Below are 17,903 nucleotides of genomic sequence, written 5' to 3' on the forward strand. Positions count from 1 at the left end.
AGGCGGAAGCTGCAGTGAGCTGTAATGGCGCCATTGCACTCCAGCCTGGGCAATAAGAGCAAAACTCAATCTCAAAAAAAAAAAAAAAAAGTAGCCAGGCGTGGCAGTGCACACCTGTAATCCCAGCTACTCAGGAGGTTGAGGCAGGCGGATCACCTGAGGTTGGGAGTTTGAGATCAGCGTGACCAACATGGAGAAACCCTATCTCCACAAAAACATAAAATTAGCCAGGAGTGGTGGTGCATGCCTGTAATCTCAGCTACTTGGGAGGCTGAGGCAGGAGAATCACTTGAACCCAGGAGGCAGAGGTTGCAGTGAGCCAAGATTGCACCACTGTACTCCAGCCTGGGCAACAAGAGCGAAACTGTTTAAAAAAAAAAAATTGGGCTGGGTGCGGTGGCTCATGCCTGTAATCCCAGCATTTTGGGAGGCCAACACAAGTGGATTACAAGGTCAAGAGATGGAGACTATGCTGGCCAACATGGTGAAACCCCATCTCTACTAAAAATACAAAAAAATTAGCTGGGCGTGGTGGCATGTGCCTGTAGTCCCAGCTACTCAGGAGGCTGAGGCAGGAGAATTGCTTGAACCTGGGAGGCAGAGGTTGTAGTGAGCCGAGATCGAGCCACTGCACTCCAGCCTGGTGACAGAGTGAGACTCTGTCTTAAAAAAAAAAAGAAATTTACCATCTTAACCATCCTATTTTTAATCTTTTTTTTTTTTTTTTTTTTTTTTTTAACAAGATGAGGGTCTTGCTATGTCATCTAGGCTGATTTTGAACTCCTGGACCAAAGCAGTCCTCCCACCTCAGGGTCCCAAAGTGCTGAGATTACAGGTGTGAGCCATCATGACCAGTCCCTCAAAAGATTTTGTTTGAAAAAAAACAAATAGTTCCAATTCTAAAATAATTCTTATACTACATTTTAAAATAGAGTTTATACTATTTGGGTTTATATTTGTTTTGTTTTGTTTTGTTTTTGAGACACAGACTCTCTCTGACATCCAGGCTAGAGTGCAGTGGTGCGATCACAGCTCATTGCAGCCTCCAATTTCCCAGTTCAAGTAATCCTCCCATGTCGGCTTTCCACATAGCTGGGGCTACAGGTGCAAGCCACCATATCCAGCTAATTTTTGTAGTTTTGTACAGATATGGTTTCACCACGTTGGCCAGGCTAGTCTCAAACTCCTGGGCTCAAGTGATCCTCCTACCTTGGCTTCCCAAAGTGCTGGGATTATAGGCGTGAGCCACTGCACTCGGCCTATGCAATTTTTTTTTTAAAGAAAATTAACACTATGCTGTTAAAAGAAAGTCACTAAGGGGGATGGAAAAGGTAAGAGAAAAAAAGAAAATTAACACTAACAGAAAAATACGCAAGTATTAAGTGGATAAGCAATACAAATTTTATAATCTTTTGCACTTAGTTCAAAGAAGAAAGCACAAATTACTTTTGAATTACATACATTTTAAAGATTGTCAAAGAAAAATAATAGAGCAATATACAAACCTGTCATATTTTTGGATCCAAGATTCTTCTATATTTTTAAATCTATTATGATCAAATTCTATTTCCCACTGCAAGGCATTTATTTCCTACAGAAATAAAATAGTATCTTCATGGCAAATTACTACAAATAAATCATTTCAGGACGTTGTGAACAGCTGAAATAAATCCTATAATCAGTCCACAGAAATGGTTTAAAGAGAAAAAATTATTGCTCAAAAAGTGTCTATGACATTTGTAAACATATATAACATGCCTCTTTAGCACTCAAAACAACTCTGCCAAAACTCACTTAATATTGAAAAAAACTCAAATTGTTTGGCTTCAAAATTTGCTGGATTGCTACACCTGGATTTCTCAGTGCCCACCTCTGTCGCAAGTAGAGACCTCAAGCAAAATCCAGTCCTGGAAATATTAGCTCAATGGTCCTACCAAGGGAGAACACACCAGGCATAGGAGACGTGACCACCTAGGATGATTCCTAACTACCTTTATAGTGAAGATGAGATGGTCAGAAAGACATATGCTCTGCCAGGCAAGGATAAGGATTAAACAAAATTTTTTTAAGAAGAAAAATGAGAAGTATCAATTTGGCAGGCCTCCTACTACCTTAATATGGGGGGAAAAATAACCTTAATTCATTGTGCACATGACAATCTGTTTTAGCTGTAAACTTCAAAAGGGAAGACCATCAGAACTGAAGCATATCTAGCATAGGGTAAGCACAAACGACAGATCCATTAGTATGGTGAATTTAGGGAAATTATATTAAAGCTTATTGGACTGAATTAAGTCTAGACTGAAAGCAGCAAATACCTTCTCCAAGGATCTCTTTTGTTCCATAGTTTTTTGAAGCACTGCCTGCGTATGACTTGTGGCTTTACCAAGTATTGCCTAAGAAAAATAAAACTAGCATCAGCATAAATTAAATTTGTAATCACTCCTATGTACGTCATGAACTTCTCTTTTATTTTAAGGCAACAGAAAATTAAGATAAATTGAGATAAGTATTTCACAGTGACCACCTTTTATGGAGAGTCTGATAGTTCAAAAGTCAGGAGATCTTGGTTTGGTTCTTTTCCACTGAATGCGGGAATGAACGAATGAACTTTCCACACAAAGAAAGTGTTCAGAGCACTTTCTATTCATCAGTCAAAAAGTGAAAACCACCTGATATGGTTTGGCTCTGTGTCCTCACCCAAATCTCATCCTGAATTGTATTCCCATAATTCCCACGTTGTAGAAGGGACCCGGTGGGAGATAATTTGAATCATGGAGACAGTTTCTCCCATATTGCTTTCGTGGTAGTGAATAAGTCTCATAAGATCTGATGATTTTATCGGGGGTTTCTGCTTTTGTATCGCTCTCATTTTCTCTTGCTGCCACCATGTAAGAAGTGCCTTCTGCCTCCCGCCATGATTCTGAGACCTTCCCAGCCATGTGGAACTGTAAGTCCAACTAAACCTCTTTTTCTTACCAGCCTTGAGAATGTATGTCTTTATCAGGAGTGTGAAAATAGACCAATACAGTAATTTGGGACCAGTAGAGTGGGGCATTGCTGAAAAGACACCCAAAAATATGGAAGCAACTTTGGAACTGGAGAACAGGCAGAGGTTGGAACAGTTTGGAGGGCTCAGAAGAAGACAGGAAAACATGGGAAAGTTTGAAACTTTCTAGAGACTTATAGAGTGGCCTTGATAGAAATATTGATAATGACATAGACAATGAAATCCAGGCTGAGGTGGTCTTAGATGGAGAGGAGGAATTTGTTGGGAACTGGAGCAAAGGTGACTCTTGTTATGTTTCAGCAAAGAGATTTGTGGCATTTTGCCCTGCCCTAGAGATTTATGGAAATTTGAACTTGAGAGAGATAATGCAAGGCATCTGGCGGAAGAAATTTCTAAACAGCAAAACATTCAAAACGTGACTTGGCTACTGTTAAAGGCATTCAGTTTTAAAAGGGAAGCAGAACATAAAAGTTTGGAAAATTTGCAGGCTGACAATGCGATAGATAAAAAAATCCCATTTTCTAAGGATAAATTTAAGCCAGCTGCAGATATTTGCATACGTAATGAGAAGTTGAATATTAATCCCCAAGACAATGGGGAAAATGTCTCCAAGGCATGTCAGAGACCTTTGCAGCAACTTCTTCCATCACCAACCAGAAGTCTAGGAGGAAAAAATGGTTTCGTGGGCAGGGCCTAGATCCCCATGCTATGTGCAGTATAGGGACTTGGTGCCCTCATCCCAGCCACTCTAGCGGTGGCTGAAAGGGGCCAAGGTACAGCTTGGGCTGTGGCTACAGAGAGTGCAAGTCCCAAGCCTTGGCAGCTTCCACATGTTGTTGAGCCTGTGGGTACTGAGAAGTCAAGAACTGGGGTTTGGGAACCTCCACTAGATTTCAGAATATGTATGGAAACAACTGAATGTCCGGGCAGAAGGTTCCTGTAGGGCCAGGGACCTCATGGAGAATCTCTGCTAGGGCACTTCAGAAGGGAAATGTGGGGTTGGAGCCCCACACAGAGTCCCTACTGCAGCACCACCTAGTGGAGTTGTGAGAAGAGGGCCACCGTCCTCCAGATCCCAGAATGGTAGATCCACCCATGGCTTACACTGTGCACCTGGAAAAGCTGCAGAATCTCAATGCCAGCCCGTGAAAGCAGCGGGGAGAGAGGCTGTACCCTGCAAAGTAACAGGGGCGGAGCTGCCCAAGGCCATGGGAACCCACCTCTTGCATCAGCGTTACCTGGATGTGAGACCTGGAGTCAAAGGAGATCATTTTGGAGCTTTAGAATTTGACTGCCCTGCTAGATTTTGGACTAGCATGGGCCCTGTAACCCCATTGTTTTGGCCAATTTCTCCTACTTGGAATGGCTATATTTATCCAATACCTATACCCCCATTGTATCTGGGAAGTAACTAGCTTGCTTTTGATTTTACTGGATCATAGGCAGAAGGGACTTGCCTTGTCTCAGATAAGACTTTGGACTATGGACTTTTGGGTTAACGCTTAAATGAGTCAAGAGTTTGGGGGATGGTTGGGAAGTCATGACTGGTTTTGAAATGCAAGGACATGAGATTCGGGGGGGCCAGAGGCAGAATGACATGGTTCGGCTCTGTGTCTTCACCCAAATCTCATCTTGAATTGTACTCCCATAATTCCCACATGTTGTGGAAGGGACCCATGGGAGATAATTTGAATCACGGGGGTGGTTTCCCCCATACTATTCTCATGGTAGTGAATAAGTTTCACGAGATCTGATGGTTTTATCAGGGGTTTCCACTTTTGCATCTTTCTCATTTTCTCTTGCCACTGCCATGTAGGAAGTGCCTTTTGCCTACTGTGATGATTCTGAGGCCTCTCCAGCCATGTGGAACCGTTAAGTCCAATTAAACCTCTTTTTTCCCCAATCTGGAGTATGTCTTTATCAGCAGTGTGAAAACAGACTAATACACCACCCAAATGTTCATCAACCGGTGAATACATAAACAAAACATGGTGCATCTAGACAAGAGACTATTACTCGGCAATGAAAAGGAAGACAGTACTGATACACGCTACATGTATGAACCTCTAAAACACGCTAACTAAATGAATCTCAGGGCAAAAGAATCCAGTCACATATCTTATGATTCTATTTACATGAAATAGAAAAGGCAAAGCTACAAACAGAAAGCAGATCACTGGGGATGGGGGTAGGAATACGAGGAGTGACCACTGATGGGCACCAAGTCCTTTTTTTGATGTTGGAAATGTTCTAAAATTAGATTATAGTGATGGTGGTACAACTCTTACATCTAGTAAAAATGAATTGTACTGTACAGTTACATGTGAACTTTATAATATATAAATTATAAAGTTCTTAAAAATATACATACCTAAAAAAAAAACCCTCAATTGTATTAAGTCCTTCTGCTTTTGTTTTGAAAGTTAAAACCGCCAGGTTCGGTGGCTCATGCCTGTAATCCCAGCACTTTGGGAGGCCGAGGCGGACAGATCATGAGGTCAGGAGATCGAGACCATCCTGGCCATGGCGAAACCTTGTCTCTACTAAAATATAAAAAATTAGCAGGCCGGGTGCGGTGGCTCAAGCCTGTAATCCCAGCACTTTGGGAGGCCAAGGCAGGGGGATCACGAGGTCAAGAGATCGAGACCATCCTGATCAACATGGTGAAACCCCGTCACTACTAAAAATACAAAAAATTAGCGGGGCATAGTGGCGCATGCCTGTAATCCCAGCTACTCAGGAGGCTGAGGCAGGAGAATTGCCTGAACCCAGGAGGCGGAGGTTGTGGTGAGCCGAGATCGCGCCATTGCACTCCAGCCTGGGTAACAAGAGCGAAACTCCATCTCAAAAAAAAAAAAAAAAAATTAGCTAGGCATGGTGGCACGCGCCTTTAGTCCCAGCTACTCAGGAGGCTGAGGCAGGGGAATCGCTTGAATCTGGGAGACGGAGGTTGCAGTAAGCCAAGATCTTGCTACTGCACTCCAACCTGGCAAAAGAGCAAGACTCCGTCTCAAAAAAAAAAAAACAACAAAAGAAAAAAGAAAGTTAAAACCACACCAACATTATTATTGGAATACGTAAGTGATGAAAGTTTAAAAACAACTTCTTACCATGCTTTGAAGAATTTTCAATGCTTCCTCTTTACCTCTGAGTTGCCTTTGAGATGCCTCAAGTTCAGTTTTCAAAATTTCTACCTCCTGAGGACAGAAAGAAGATTAGTCTTCCTATCTGCAAGATATGCAACCCTAAAATTACCAGTTTGGCTAGTCTACATTTACCTTTGGCTCAAAGCACTTACAAATGAGGCTGAAAATTCCTCTAGACTTAGTGAGTGAATCAGACATGCTAAAACTGAGAGCCTCGGCTGGGCGCAGTAATCTCAGCACTTTGGAAGGCAGAAGTGGGTGGATCACCTGAGGTCAGGAGTTCACGACCAGCCTGGCCAACAAGGTGAAACCCCGTCTTTACAAAACATACAAAAAATTTGCCAGGCATAGTGGTGCACGCCTATAATCCCAGCTACTCCGGAGGCTAAGGGAGGAGAATCGCTTGAACCCGGGAGGTGGAGATTGCAGTGAGCTGAGACCAAGCCACTGCACTCTAGCCTGGGCAACAGAGCAAGACTGTTTCAATAAAAAAAAAAATAGCTTGGTATGGTGGCTCACACTTGTAATCCCAGCTACTTAGGAGGATGAGGCATGAGAATCGCTTGAACCAGGGAGGTTTTTGAGACAGAGTCACTCTGTCGCCCAGGCTGGAGTGCAGTGGTGTGATCTCAGCTCACTGCAATCTCCACTTCTTAGGCTCAAGTGATTCTCCTGACTCAGCCTCCCAAGAAGCTGGGATTGCAGGTGTGCATCACTACCACCAGGTTAATTTTTATATTTTTAGTAGAGACAGGTGTTTCACCATGTTGGCCAGGCTGGTCTTGAACTCCTGACTTCAAATGATCTACCTGCCTCCGCCTCCCAAAGTGCTGGGATTACAAGCGTGAGCCACTGTGCCCAGTCCCAGTTGGCTTTCACGTTGTTTACATACTGAGGTTGCAGTTCCTTATGTAGGGAATCAAGGTAAGGAGGCAGCTGCAGGCCCCAATCCAATGACTAGTGTCCTTATAAAATGAAGGCAATATGGACACAGATTCATAGGGAGAAGGCCATGTGACAGAGGCAGCAGCTGGATTTATGCAGCTACCAACCAAGGAACACCAAGGATTGCAGCAAACATCAGAAGCGAGGAAGAGGCAGAGGACTCTCCTCTAAAGCCTGCAGAGGGAGCACTGCTGAAACTTTGGTTTCAAACTTCAGCCTCTAGAACCGAAAGCAGATAGATTTCTGTTGTTCTAAGCCACCAGTTTGTGGTACTTTGTCTTAGCAGCCAACTACAGTGGCTTTCACAGGAAGAGACCCAAACGCACACTAAGGTGGGCTTCCTAGTTCTCAAAGGACAGACACCCCTCACAGAAACTGCTATTCCCACCAAGGCAGTGGGCTCCTCAGGCCACCTGAGACTCTGGGCTTCTGACTTTAACAAGGTTAAATTAAGCCAGATTGTTAGAAGCTACACATACAGGGAAGGCAGATGGAAGGAAGTTGTAACTTACTTTCTCAAGGAGGAGATTAGAGAAGTGGGGTGGAAAGGAGAACTGGTGGGATGTTTACATGGCAGCTTCTTTAAGAGATGAGGAGGATAAGAAACAGAGGAGGCCAGTTGAAAAAGATGAGCTCTAAAGTGTGGCTCAGTAAGAAAATCTGGAAAGCCAAAATTTGCCTTCCACACAGATTTGGTACCATTTAAACAAAATAGCTATCAGTGGACTTTATTCACATGAAAAGTTTTTTTTCTTTTTGGTCTTTTTTTTTTTTTTTTAATCAAAGGTCCCTTACTGGTCCTGTTTCCACGAGTCGCAGTGACCAGGGGAAAAGGGAGAGGAACCAGCCAGCACGGGAGGTGTCATCTCCACAACATTCCATTTATACACAGAACCAAACAGACAACAACAGAGTCACCATTGCAGTTGGAAGTTGGCAGCATGAGAAGGGGGAGGACCAGGTGGGGAGTGGGGGTGTTGTTAAAGAAAACACAGGACCCCCTACAACTAGGGTGCCTGGTGGGAGGTCTGCTTCAATCCAAGAGGAATCAGAAGATCAAAAGCAGTTTGAGAAGGCCAGTCAGGGATGGAGGGAGGAATATCCAGGGAGTGGGGGGTCTGTTTGGCAACTGGGGTGAAGGGATTGCCCTCTCCTTGCTGGGATCCCCTCAGCCCCTCCAGTCTGGTGGATAGGAGGCAGCCTGCAACCCCAAGGGCAGGTGTGGGGCTGCCAGATGCTCCAGGCAGGGGGCCAGAAGGGGCTCACAAAGGCTTGCCCTCCTAGGAGATGATGGCTCTGACACCCAGCTTCTCTGGCAGGGTGCAGCAGTCCTTGACCTCCTCCTAGCAGTTTGCTTATTCATGCTTGATCTCTGTCAGCTTCTTCTTGATGGCATCCTTGGAGCTGGCATAGATCATTTTGCTCTTAAGGGGCACAGACTTAGAAGCCCAGAAGATAACCAGGTCCTCCTTCTTGCTCTCCTTGGTCTCGTAGGTTGCGTCATAGAGGGCGTAGTGGCAGTCCTTATCTGGCAGCATCACGACAAAGATGGCACAGAGGTCATCGACTGTCTGGCCCACATCGCCCACCAGGATCTCCTTGCCCTCCTCCAGAATGATGTTCTTCTTGTCCTTACTCAGGCAGAAGAGCACCACCTTCTTGTGCTTCTTCACCTCCTCTGGCGTTGAAGACTTACACAACTTCATGTCATTGAACACCCTGATGACACCTTCAGAGACAGCCACACTGGAGACCATGTTTCTGGAAGCGAAAAGGAGAGGGCACAGAGAGCAGCAGAAGACGAGAGCGCTGCAGCCACTGCAGGGACCCGACTGAATTGAGATTTTTTTTTTTTTTTTTTGAGACAGAGTTTCGCTCTTGTTGCCCAGGCTGGAGTTCAATGGCACAATCTCAGCTTACTGAAACCTCCGCCTCCCGGGTTCAAGTGATTCTCCTGCCTCAGTCTCACAAGTAGCTGGAATTACAAGCATGTGTCACCACGCCTGGCTAATTTTGTATTTTTAGTAGAGACAGGGTTTCTCCATGTTGGTCAGGCTCTGGTTTCGAACTTCCAACCTCAGGTGATCCACCCACCTCGGCCTCCCAAAGCGCTGGGATTACAGGCGTGACCCACTGTGCCCAGCCAAGAACCGAGAATTTTTATATTAGCCAGATCACCTACCTCTAAAGTTTCATGAAGACATTGCCTTAATTCTTCATTTGACAGTTCTGCATTTGAATCTACTGGTGTGGGGGAAGAAAAGAATCTATTAGGGGAAAATTTTTGAATATTTTAACTAATTAAACATAGGACATTTGTTTACAAATTACCAAATACAGGTAGGTATCCCCTAAATTGCAGAGAAGAAAATTATAATATACAACTGGGTGCAGTGGCTCATGCCTGTAATCCCAGCATTTTGGGAGGCCGAGACGGGTGGATCACTTAAGGTCAGGAGTTCAAGGCCAGCCTGGCCAACATGGTGAAACCCCGTCTCTACTAAAAATACAAAAATTAGCTGAGCGTGGTGGTGCCAGCCTGTAGTCCCAGCTACTCGAGAGGCTGCGACAGGAGAATTGCTCGAACCCAGGAGGTGGACGTTGCAGGGAGTGAAGATTGTGCCACTGTACTCTAGCCTGGGTGACAGAGTGACTCTGTCTCAAAAAAAAAATTATAATAGACCAAATCATGTTAAAAATATGTAGTGTAAAACATTTCACAAATGAAAAGACACATACTGTACTTTGAATAAAAAGATTTTTCAAAAAGGACTCTAAGGATTGCTTGAGGCCAGGAGTTAGAAACGAGCGTAGGCAACACAGACCTCTGTCTCTACAGAACAAAAAATAAAAAAATAGCTAGATGTGGTGATGTGCTGGTAGTCCTTGCTACATGGGAGGTTGAGGTGGGAGGATCACTTGAGTCCAGGAGTTTGAGGCTGCAGTGAGCTGTGACTATACACCACTCTAGCTTGAGCAACAGAGCAAGACCATGTAAAAAAAAGGACTCTAAAAGAATATAGAAAAACATGAATGTCAGTGAGTAAAATAGATAGATTTTGGTGTTTTGGCTTAAGCTTGAATGATGTAGTAGTATAAACATAAGAAATAACGTGGGCCAGGCACAGTGGTTCATGCCTATAATCCCAGCACTTTGGGATTGCCCAAGATGGGCAGATCACCTGATGTCAGGAGTTCGAGACCAGCCTGGCCAACATGGTGAAATCCCATCTCTACTAAAAATACAAAAATTAGCCAGACACAGTGGCGCACGCCTGTAGTCCCAGCTACCCAGGAGACTGAGGCAGGAGAATTGCTTGAAGCTGGGAGGAGGAGGTTGCAGTGAGCCGATATTGTGCCATTGGAATCTAGCCTGGGTGACAGAGTAAGATTCTGTCTCAAAATAAATAAATAAATAAAATAACCTGAAGGCTGGGCACAGTGGCTCACACCTGTAATCTCAGCATTTTAGGAGGCTGAGGCAGGCAGATCACCTGAGGTCAGGAGTTTGAGACCGGCCTGTCTGTATGATGAAACCCTGTCTCTACTAAAAATACAAAAATCAGCCAGGCATGGTGGCATGCTCCTGTAATCCCAGCTACTCAGAAGGCTGAAGCAGAAGAACTGCTTGAACCCAGGAGATGGGGGTTGTAGTGTGCTGAGATCGCACCACTGTGTACTCCAGCTTAGGTGACAGAGCGAAACTCTGTCTCAAAAAAAAAAAAAAAAGGCCGGGTGTAGTGGCTCAGGCCTTAATCCCAGCACTCTGGGAGGTAGAGGAGGGTGGATAACCTGAGGTCAGGAGTTTGAGATCAGCCTTGCCTACATGGTAAAACCCTGTCTCTACTAACAAATATAAAAATTAGCTGGGCGTGTTGGTGGGCGCCTGTAATCCCAGCTACTCGGGAGGCTGAGGCATGAGAATTGCCTGAACCTGGGAGTGAGAGGTTGCGATGAGCTGAGATCACACCACTGCACTCCAGTCTGGGCAACGAGAGTGAAATTCTATCTCGCAAAAAAAAAAAAAAAAGAAACAACCTGAATATAATCTCTTTCCAAAAAGAATGACTAAAGTCTCCTATAACTTCAATTATTTGCTCCTTAATATGATCAATTGAGAAGTTAAATTGAGCTTCCTAAGAGCTTCATCTTCCTTTCTGTCTCAAAGGCAGTAAAAAAAAAAAAAAATTAAATTGGTAAGTTATAAGCAAGAGTATTTTATTGAGAAGAATGTTTACTTTGAAAAAATATTTCTCAAAACAACTTTCTTTGCTATTCTGAACTTTCATTAACATGACAGTATCTAAGACTCAACCTAAATCATGTTTGTACTGTGATGGATAATACAAGCTTCCAAGAGAGACAGAGTGACTCTGGGTTGGCAGTGACAAGTTCAGTTCTATTAATACTTCTGGTAGGCAGAATATGATGTCCACATGCCAATTCCCAGAAGCTGTGAACACATGGCAAAAGGGACTTTGCAGATGCTATGAGACTAAGGATTCTGAGACAAGAGAGTACTCTGGATTATCCAAGTGAGTCCAGTGTACTCATAAGAGTCCTTATAAATGAAAGAGGTGAGAGGGTCAATGTCAGAGTCATATGATATGAGAAAGACTCAGCCATTGTCTTCATTTGAAGATGGCTTTGAAGATGGGGAGGGGGCCACGAGCCAAGGAATGCAGGCAGCCTCTGGAGCTAGAAAAGGCAAGAGAATAGAGAGTCTCCCAGCTGAACCTCCAGAAGGAATGCATCCACCCTGCCAATGCCCTGGCTCTAGCCCAGTGAAATTTATTTGGGACTTTTTTTTCCACAGAGAGAGGGTCTTGCTCTATTGCTCAAGCTGCAGTGCTCCTGCTTCAGCTTCTCAAGTAGTTGGGACTACAGGTGGACACCACTACACTTGGCTAATTTAAAATTTTTTTTGTGGAGTTGGGGTCCATGTTGACCAGGCTAGTCTCAAACTCCTGGCCTCAAGCAATTTTCCCACCTCAGCCTCCCAAAATGCTGGGACTATAGGTATCAGCTATCACACCTAGCCTGTTTGGGACTTCTAATCTACAGAATTATAAAATAATAAATTTGTATTGTTTTAAGCCACTAAATTTGTGGTATTTTGGAAATTATCTATTAGTGATAGATAGGGCCAACTTTGATAAAAAGAAAAGTTTATAACCCAACAAAATGGGAACTCATACTATTAGTAGTCAATCTTACTTATACCCCAGTGTTTCTTCATATTTTTATAAAGGCATCTTAGTATCATGCTCAGTTTTCAACATTTTGCTTGCAAACAGTATCCATTCTCTACACACAATAAGGAATTGGACAAAAAATACAAAAATCATCTCATTCTAATTTAAAGAGGGATTTTGAAGGATGGGGATGAACCCTGAGCTGCCATGTTTTTTTGTAAATCTGAAACCATGTTTCGTAAATCACTCTCATGTTGTTCTAATTTGTGTTTGTTCAACTTTGTGGGGAAGTTTCAGAAGAGAAAGTTTTACAACACAGATTACAAAAGATTTAGAGCTGGTGCCATGGTACAGGTGTGGACTCATCCACAGATTCCCGATCATTTTGGAGTTGTAACATTCTATCACAATATGATGTTGAATTTTATTATTTCCATAAGGTAAGGTATAATTTCTTTTTGGTTATGATAAATTAAGATAAACTTTGTTTTGACAATTTTTGAAAATTTCATGACATCTTAAAATAAGCATCTCTGTTCTTCCTGGAACACTCCTTTCCCAAAGAGCTACTGCCTTACTCCCCACTTCATTCTGGTGCTCAGGCCAAGGTGGGAGGACTGCTTGAGGTCAGGAGTTTGAAACCAGCCTGGGCAACATAGTGAGACCTTGTCTCTAGAATTTTTTTTTTTTTTTAATTAGCTGGGTGTAGTGGCATGTGCCTGTAGTTTCAGCTACTCAGGAGGTTGAGGTGAAAGGGTTGCTTAAGCCCAGGAGTTTGAGGTTGCAGTGAGCTGTGATCGTGCTACTGCACTCTACCATGGTGACACAGTGAGACCCTGTCTCTTTAAAAAAGAAAAAAAAAGTCATCTCTTTAGTGATGACTTCCTAACCTGGCCTGAAACAGTAGCGCCCTGTTCCCCATAATCACTCACTATCCCTTCACTTATCACTGTCCAATGTTATGCATATGTTGATTTGTAGGGGTTTTTTGTTTGTTTTGTTTTGTTTTTGAGAAAAAGTCTTGCTTTGTTGCCCAAGCTGGAGTGCAGTGGCACAATTTTGGCTGACCACAACCTCTGCCTCCCGGGTTCAAGCAATTCTTGTGCCTCAGCCTTTTGAGTAGCTGAGACTACAGGCACATGATACCACGCCCAGCTAATTTTTGTATTTTTAGTAGAGATGGGGTTTTGCCATGTTGGCCAGGCTGGTCTCAAGCTCCTGACCTCAGATGATCCACCTGCCTCGGCCTCCCAAAGTGCTGGGATTACAGGTGTGAGCCACTGTGCCCAGCCTGTAGGTTTATTTTCTATCTCCTCTATTAGAATGTGAAATCTATGGCATTAGGGCCTTTGTCTATTTCATTTACTTATACTATTCTCAGAAATTAGACCTGTGCCTGGCACCTAATGATGCCCAATAAATATTTATTGCCTACAAAAAAAAAATACATCAAAAAAAGGCAAGGTTGGTAATCACTTACAGATATCATTAACAAACATATTATTGATGTGTAATAACTACTATATTTCAAATTTGTACAATATTTAGAAATATAAATATCAACTACTTTTGTACTACCACCAATCCCAAGAGATGAATAAAGATAAATTCTAAAGGCTGGGTGTGGTGGCTCACACCTGTAATCCCAGCATTAGGGAGGCTGAGGTTGGCAGATCACTTGTAGTCAGGAGTTTGAGACCACTCTGGCCAACATTGTGAAGCCATGTCACTACTAAAAATACAAAAATTAGCTGGGCGTGTTGGTACGCAACTGTAATCCCAGCTACTCTGGAGGCTGAGGCAGGAGAATTGCTTGAACCCAGGAGGCGAAGGTTGCAGTGAGCCGAGATTGTGCCACTGCACTCCAGCCTGGGCAACAAAGGCAAGACTCCATCTAGGAAAAAAAAGTTTCTAAAATCCACTATGGTTATTTATTTTAGGTTTTGGGAGGGTTATAACTTTGATAATATTCACAGGAGAAAGAAAGGAGAGGAAATTCAGCATTCTTACCAATGTTACTTTGTCGTCTGTAATTGGAAATTCTGGTCACTTGAGGGTATGTATCTTGCAAGCTCTTATGCATGGAATACTGAAAAATTGCTTCACTTCTTTCTTCTCCCTTTCTCGGAAATGGTGGAGGGCTAAAGTTCTTTCCATCTGATTTTTTTCTAGACCTATGTGAAACTTCTACTTCATAAATACTACCGGGTTTTCTTCTGAGGCCATACCCTAAATCACCTTCTGTCATGTCATCCTCTTCTGTTTCCCAGAGTTGCACATCTGACTCACTTGATGACCTCGCCACCTTGCTCATTGGTCAAGTGCCGTCTTTAGTATAAGAAAAAACGGGTTGTCTGCAGTTAAGAAGAAGGGTAGTTAGGAAACCATCAGTAGATCCAACAATCCCACTTCTGGGTATTTACCCAAAACATTTGAAATCAGTATGCCAAACAGATGTCTGCATTCCCTCATTCACTGCAGCACTATTCACAACAGTCAAGAAATGGAATCAACCTAAGTGTCCATCAAAGATGAATAGGTGAAGAAAATGTGGTGTGGGGTGTGTGTGTGTGTATGTGTGCATGCATGTGCGTGTGTGTGTTTGTGTGTTTGTGTATACACACAAAGGAATACTAGTCAGCCTTGAAAAAGAAGGAAATCCTGTTATTTGGGACCTCATAGATGGAACTGGAAAATATTATGCTAAATGTAATAAGCCAGGCACAGAAAGACAAATACCAAATCTCCCTTATATATAAAATCAAAAACAATAAAACTCAAAGAAGCAGAAAGAAAAATTGTGGTTACCAGAGGTTGGAGGATGGGAGGAATGCGACGATGATGGTCAAAGGGCAAAAAGTCCTAGTTAGACAGAAGAATAAGATTTTATCCTTTGGAATACATTGCACAGCATGCTGAATATAATAAACAAAAATGTATTGTACATTTCAAAACTGCTCACAGAATAAAATTTAAATGTTCTCACCACAACAATAAGTATTTGAGATGATATGTTAATCAACTTGATTTAATTATTCCACATTGTATTCATAAATCATAACATCCCTTTGTACCTCATAAATATAGACAGCTATAATCTGTCAATTTACAATTAAAAAAACAAAAAACCTAACAAACAAAATGAAAAAAATCCATCAGTAAAGTCATATGTCACTTAATGATGGCAATACATTCTGAGAAATGTGTTGTTAGGCAATTTCATCACGGTATGAACATCATAGAGCACACGTACATACATACACAAACCTAGACAATATAGCCCAGTACACACCTGGGCTACATGGTGTAGCCTATAGTTCCTAGTCTACAAACCTGTACAGCATGTTACAGCACTGAATACTGTAGGAAATCATTACATATAGTTAATATTTGTGTATGTAAACATACCTAAACATAGAAAAGGAACAGTAAAAATACAATAGTATCTTTTTTTATTTTTATTTATTTTTTTATTTTTGAAAGAAAGAAAGAAAAAGAATAAAGAAGAGGAGGAAAAAAGGAGAGAGAGAGAGAGAGAGAGAGAGAGAGAGAGAGAGAATGGGAGTATTGCTTTCTTGCCCAGGCTAGAATGCATTTTAGTAATGGGTATTGAAAACCTCTTTTATACCAATAATTATACTTGATGTAAACAGGAAGGAATAAGGGAAGAAAATAACAAACGAGCAGCCAACCAATATTTCATTTAAACCTATGAAATGCTATGCGATTACTGAGGAGTGATTTACTTCCAACTATGTAGTCACTTATGGAATAGGTGTGAGATGGTAATGTATGTTTTATGTATTTGAAGTGGAGAGTTCTATAAATGTTTATTGAGTTTACTTGATCCGGGTCTGAGTTCAAGTCCTGGATGTCCTTGTTAATTTTCTGTCTCGTTGATCTATAAAATCGTTAGCTCTTCTTGTTACATTGATCCTTTTGCCATTATGTAATGTCCTTCTTTGCCTCTTTTGATCTTTGTTGCTTTAAAGTCTACTTTATCAGAGGCGAGAATTTCATCTCCTGCTTTTTATTTATTTGTTTATTTTTACTCTCTGATTGGTTGATAAATCTTCCTCCTCCTCTTTGTTTTGAGTCTTTGTGTATCGTTGCATGTGAGATGGGTCTGGATGCAGCATACCAATGGGTTTTGGCTTTTTATCCGATTAGAATATATATAAGTTTAATACTGGCATTTGATGCTAGCTGGCTGTTTTGCCCATTAGTTAGTGTAAATTTTTCGTTGTGTTAATATTTTCTTTTTGATATATTTTTGGAAAGGCTGATATTGGTTGTTCCTTTATATGTATAGTGCTTCTTTCAGAAGCTCTTGTAAAGCAGGCCTGGTGGTGGTGAACTCTCTAAGTACTTGTTTGTTCGCAAAGGATTTAATTTTTCCTTCGATTATAAAGCTTAGTTTGGCTGGATAGGAAATTCTGGGTTGAAAGTTCTTTTCTTTAAGGATGTTAAATATTGGTCCCCACTCTTTTCTGGCTTGTAGGGTTTCTGCTGAGAGATCTGCTGTAAGTCTGATAGGTTTCCCTTTATGGGTAACCTGACCTTTCTCTCTGGCTGCCCTTAGTATTTTCTCCTTCATTTCAACCCTAATAAATCTGGCAATTATGTGCCTTGGGGTTGGTCTTCTTGAAGAATATCTTTGTGGTCTTCTCTGTATTACCTGGAGTTGAATATTACCCTGCCTTGCCAGAGTTTTCCTGAATGATATCCTGAAGAGTATTTTCCAACTTGGATTCATTCTCTTCATCACATTCAGGTACACCTATCAAACGTAAATTAGGTCTTTTCACATAGTCCCATATTTCCTGGAGACTTTGCTCATTCCTTTTCATCCTTTTTTCTCCAATCTTGTCTTCTCGTTTCATTTCACTGAGCTGGTTCTCGACTTCTGATATCCTTTCTTCTACTTGATCAATTCGACTGTTTAAACTCGTACATGCTTCGCGAAGTTCTCGTGTTGTGTTTTTCAGCTCCATCAATTCACTTATATTCCTCTCTAAATTGTCCATTCTCATTAACATTTCGTCAAACCTTTTTTCAAGGTTCTTAGTTTCTTTGCATTGGGTTAGAACAAGTTCTTTTAATTCACAGAAGTTTCTTATCACCCACGTTTTGAAACCTGCTTCTGTTATTGGAACACACGTGTAATCTATTAAGCCTTGTTCCGTTACTGATGAGGAATTGCGATCCCCTGTAGAGGGAGAGGCATTCTGATTTTGAGTATTCTCTGCCTTTTTACGCTGGTTTCTTCCCTTCATTATATATTTATCCATCTGTCGTCTTTGTAATTACTGACTTTCTAACTAGGTCTCTGAGCAGACGTCCAACTTGTGGATTCCCAGGGCCGAAATCTGAGCAATCCACTGCGCCGGCCAAAATAGCGGTGTTAAGATTGATGGTGCTTTTCTGCCCGGGAATCTCCGGACTCTGCACCAAAAACTGGTGCGCTAAGGCACCAGCAAAACCGCCGTGCCGGCCACAAGAGTCGCCTTGGCGACATGTGGGGCTCCTCTGCTGGGAATCTCCTGGTCCGTGAGCAACAAATATTGGTCTGAAAGTGTGGCGTCCTCTCGTTCTCTGCACTTTCAC

At 42.3% G+C, this 17,903-nt stretch overlaps 2 protein-coding genes across 8 annotated transcripts in view; both read right to left on the reverse strand.

The window, feature by feature from the left end:
- Positions 1–17,903, reverse strand: part of CCDC125 (coiled-coil domain containing 125) — a 51,805-nt gene that overhangs the window by 22,539 nt on the left and 11,363 nt on the right. For 2 of the 7 annotated variants that reach the window (XM_064376024.1, XM_012462217.2), the window contains exons 2-7: positions 15,105–15,158; positions 14,307–14,650; positions 9,284–9,345; positions 6,121–6,207; positions 2,319–2,396; positions 1,506–1,591 (exon numbers count right to left, since the gene is read on the reverse strand). In XM_064376024.1, coding sequence (XP_064232094.1) covers positions 1,506–1,591; positions 2,319–2,396; positions 6,121–6,207; positions 9,284–9,345; positions 14,307–14,610 — 617 coding nt within the window. In that variant the 5' untranslated portion in view covers positions 14,611–14,650; positions 15,105–15,158. Of the gene's footprint in view, positions 1–1,505; positions 1,592–2,318; positions 2,397–6,120; positions 6,208–9,283; positions 9,346–14,306; positions 14,651–15,104; positions 15,776–17,903 lie in introns of those variants that run through there. The other 5 variants (XM_012462222.3, XM_012462215.3, XM_064376025.1 and 2 more) reach the window with 3 other exon arrangements.
- Positions 6,134–14,332, reverse strand: LOC105723940 (cofilin-1-like). Its single transcript, XM_064376026.1, has 3 exons — positions 14,307–14,332; positions 9,284–9,345; positions 6,134–8,862 (listed from the first exon to the last, which is right to left on the reverse strand). Exon 3 carries the CDS (start codon positions 8,856–8,858, stop codon positions 8,457–8,459), a length of 402 nt encoding a protein of 133 aa, XP_064232096.1. The 5' UTR covers positions 8,859–8,862; positions 9,284–9,345; positions 14,307–14,332; the 3' UTR covers positions 6,134–8,456.

Source organism: Aotus nancymaae, unplaced genomic scaffold (genome assembly GCF_030222135.1).
Source record: "Aotus nancymaae isolate 86718 unplaced genomic scaffold, 86718_ANA_hifiasm-v0.15.2.pri h1tg000014l, whole genome shotgun sequence".
NCBI classification, from domain to species: Eukaryota; Metazoa; Chordata; class Mammalia; order Primates; family Aotidae; genus Aotus; species Aotus nancymaae.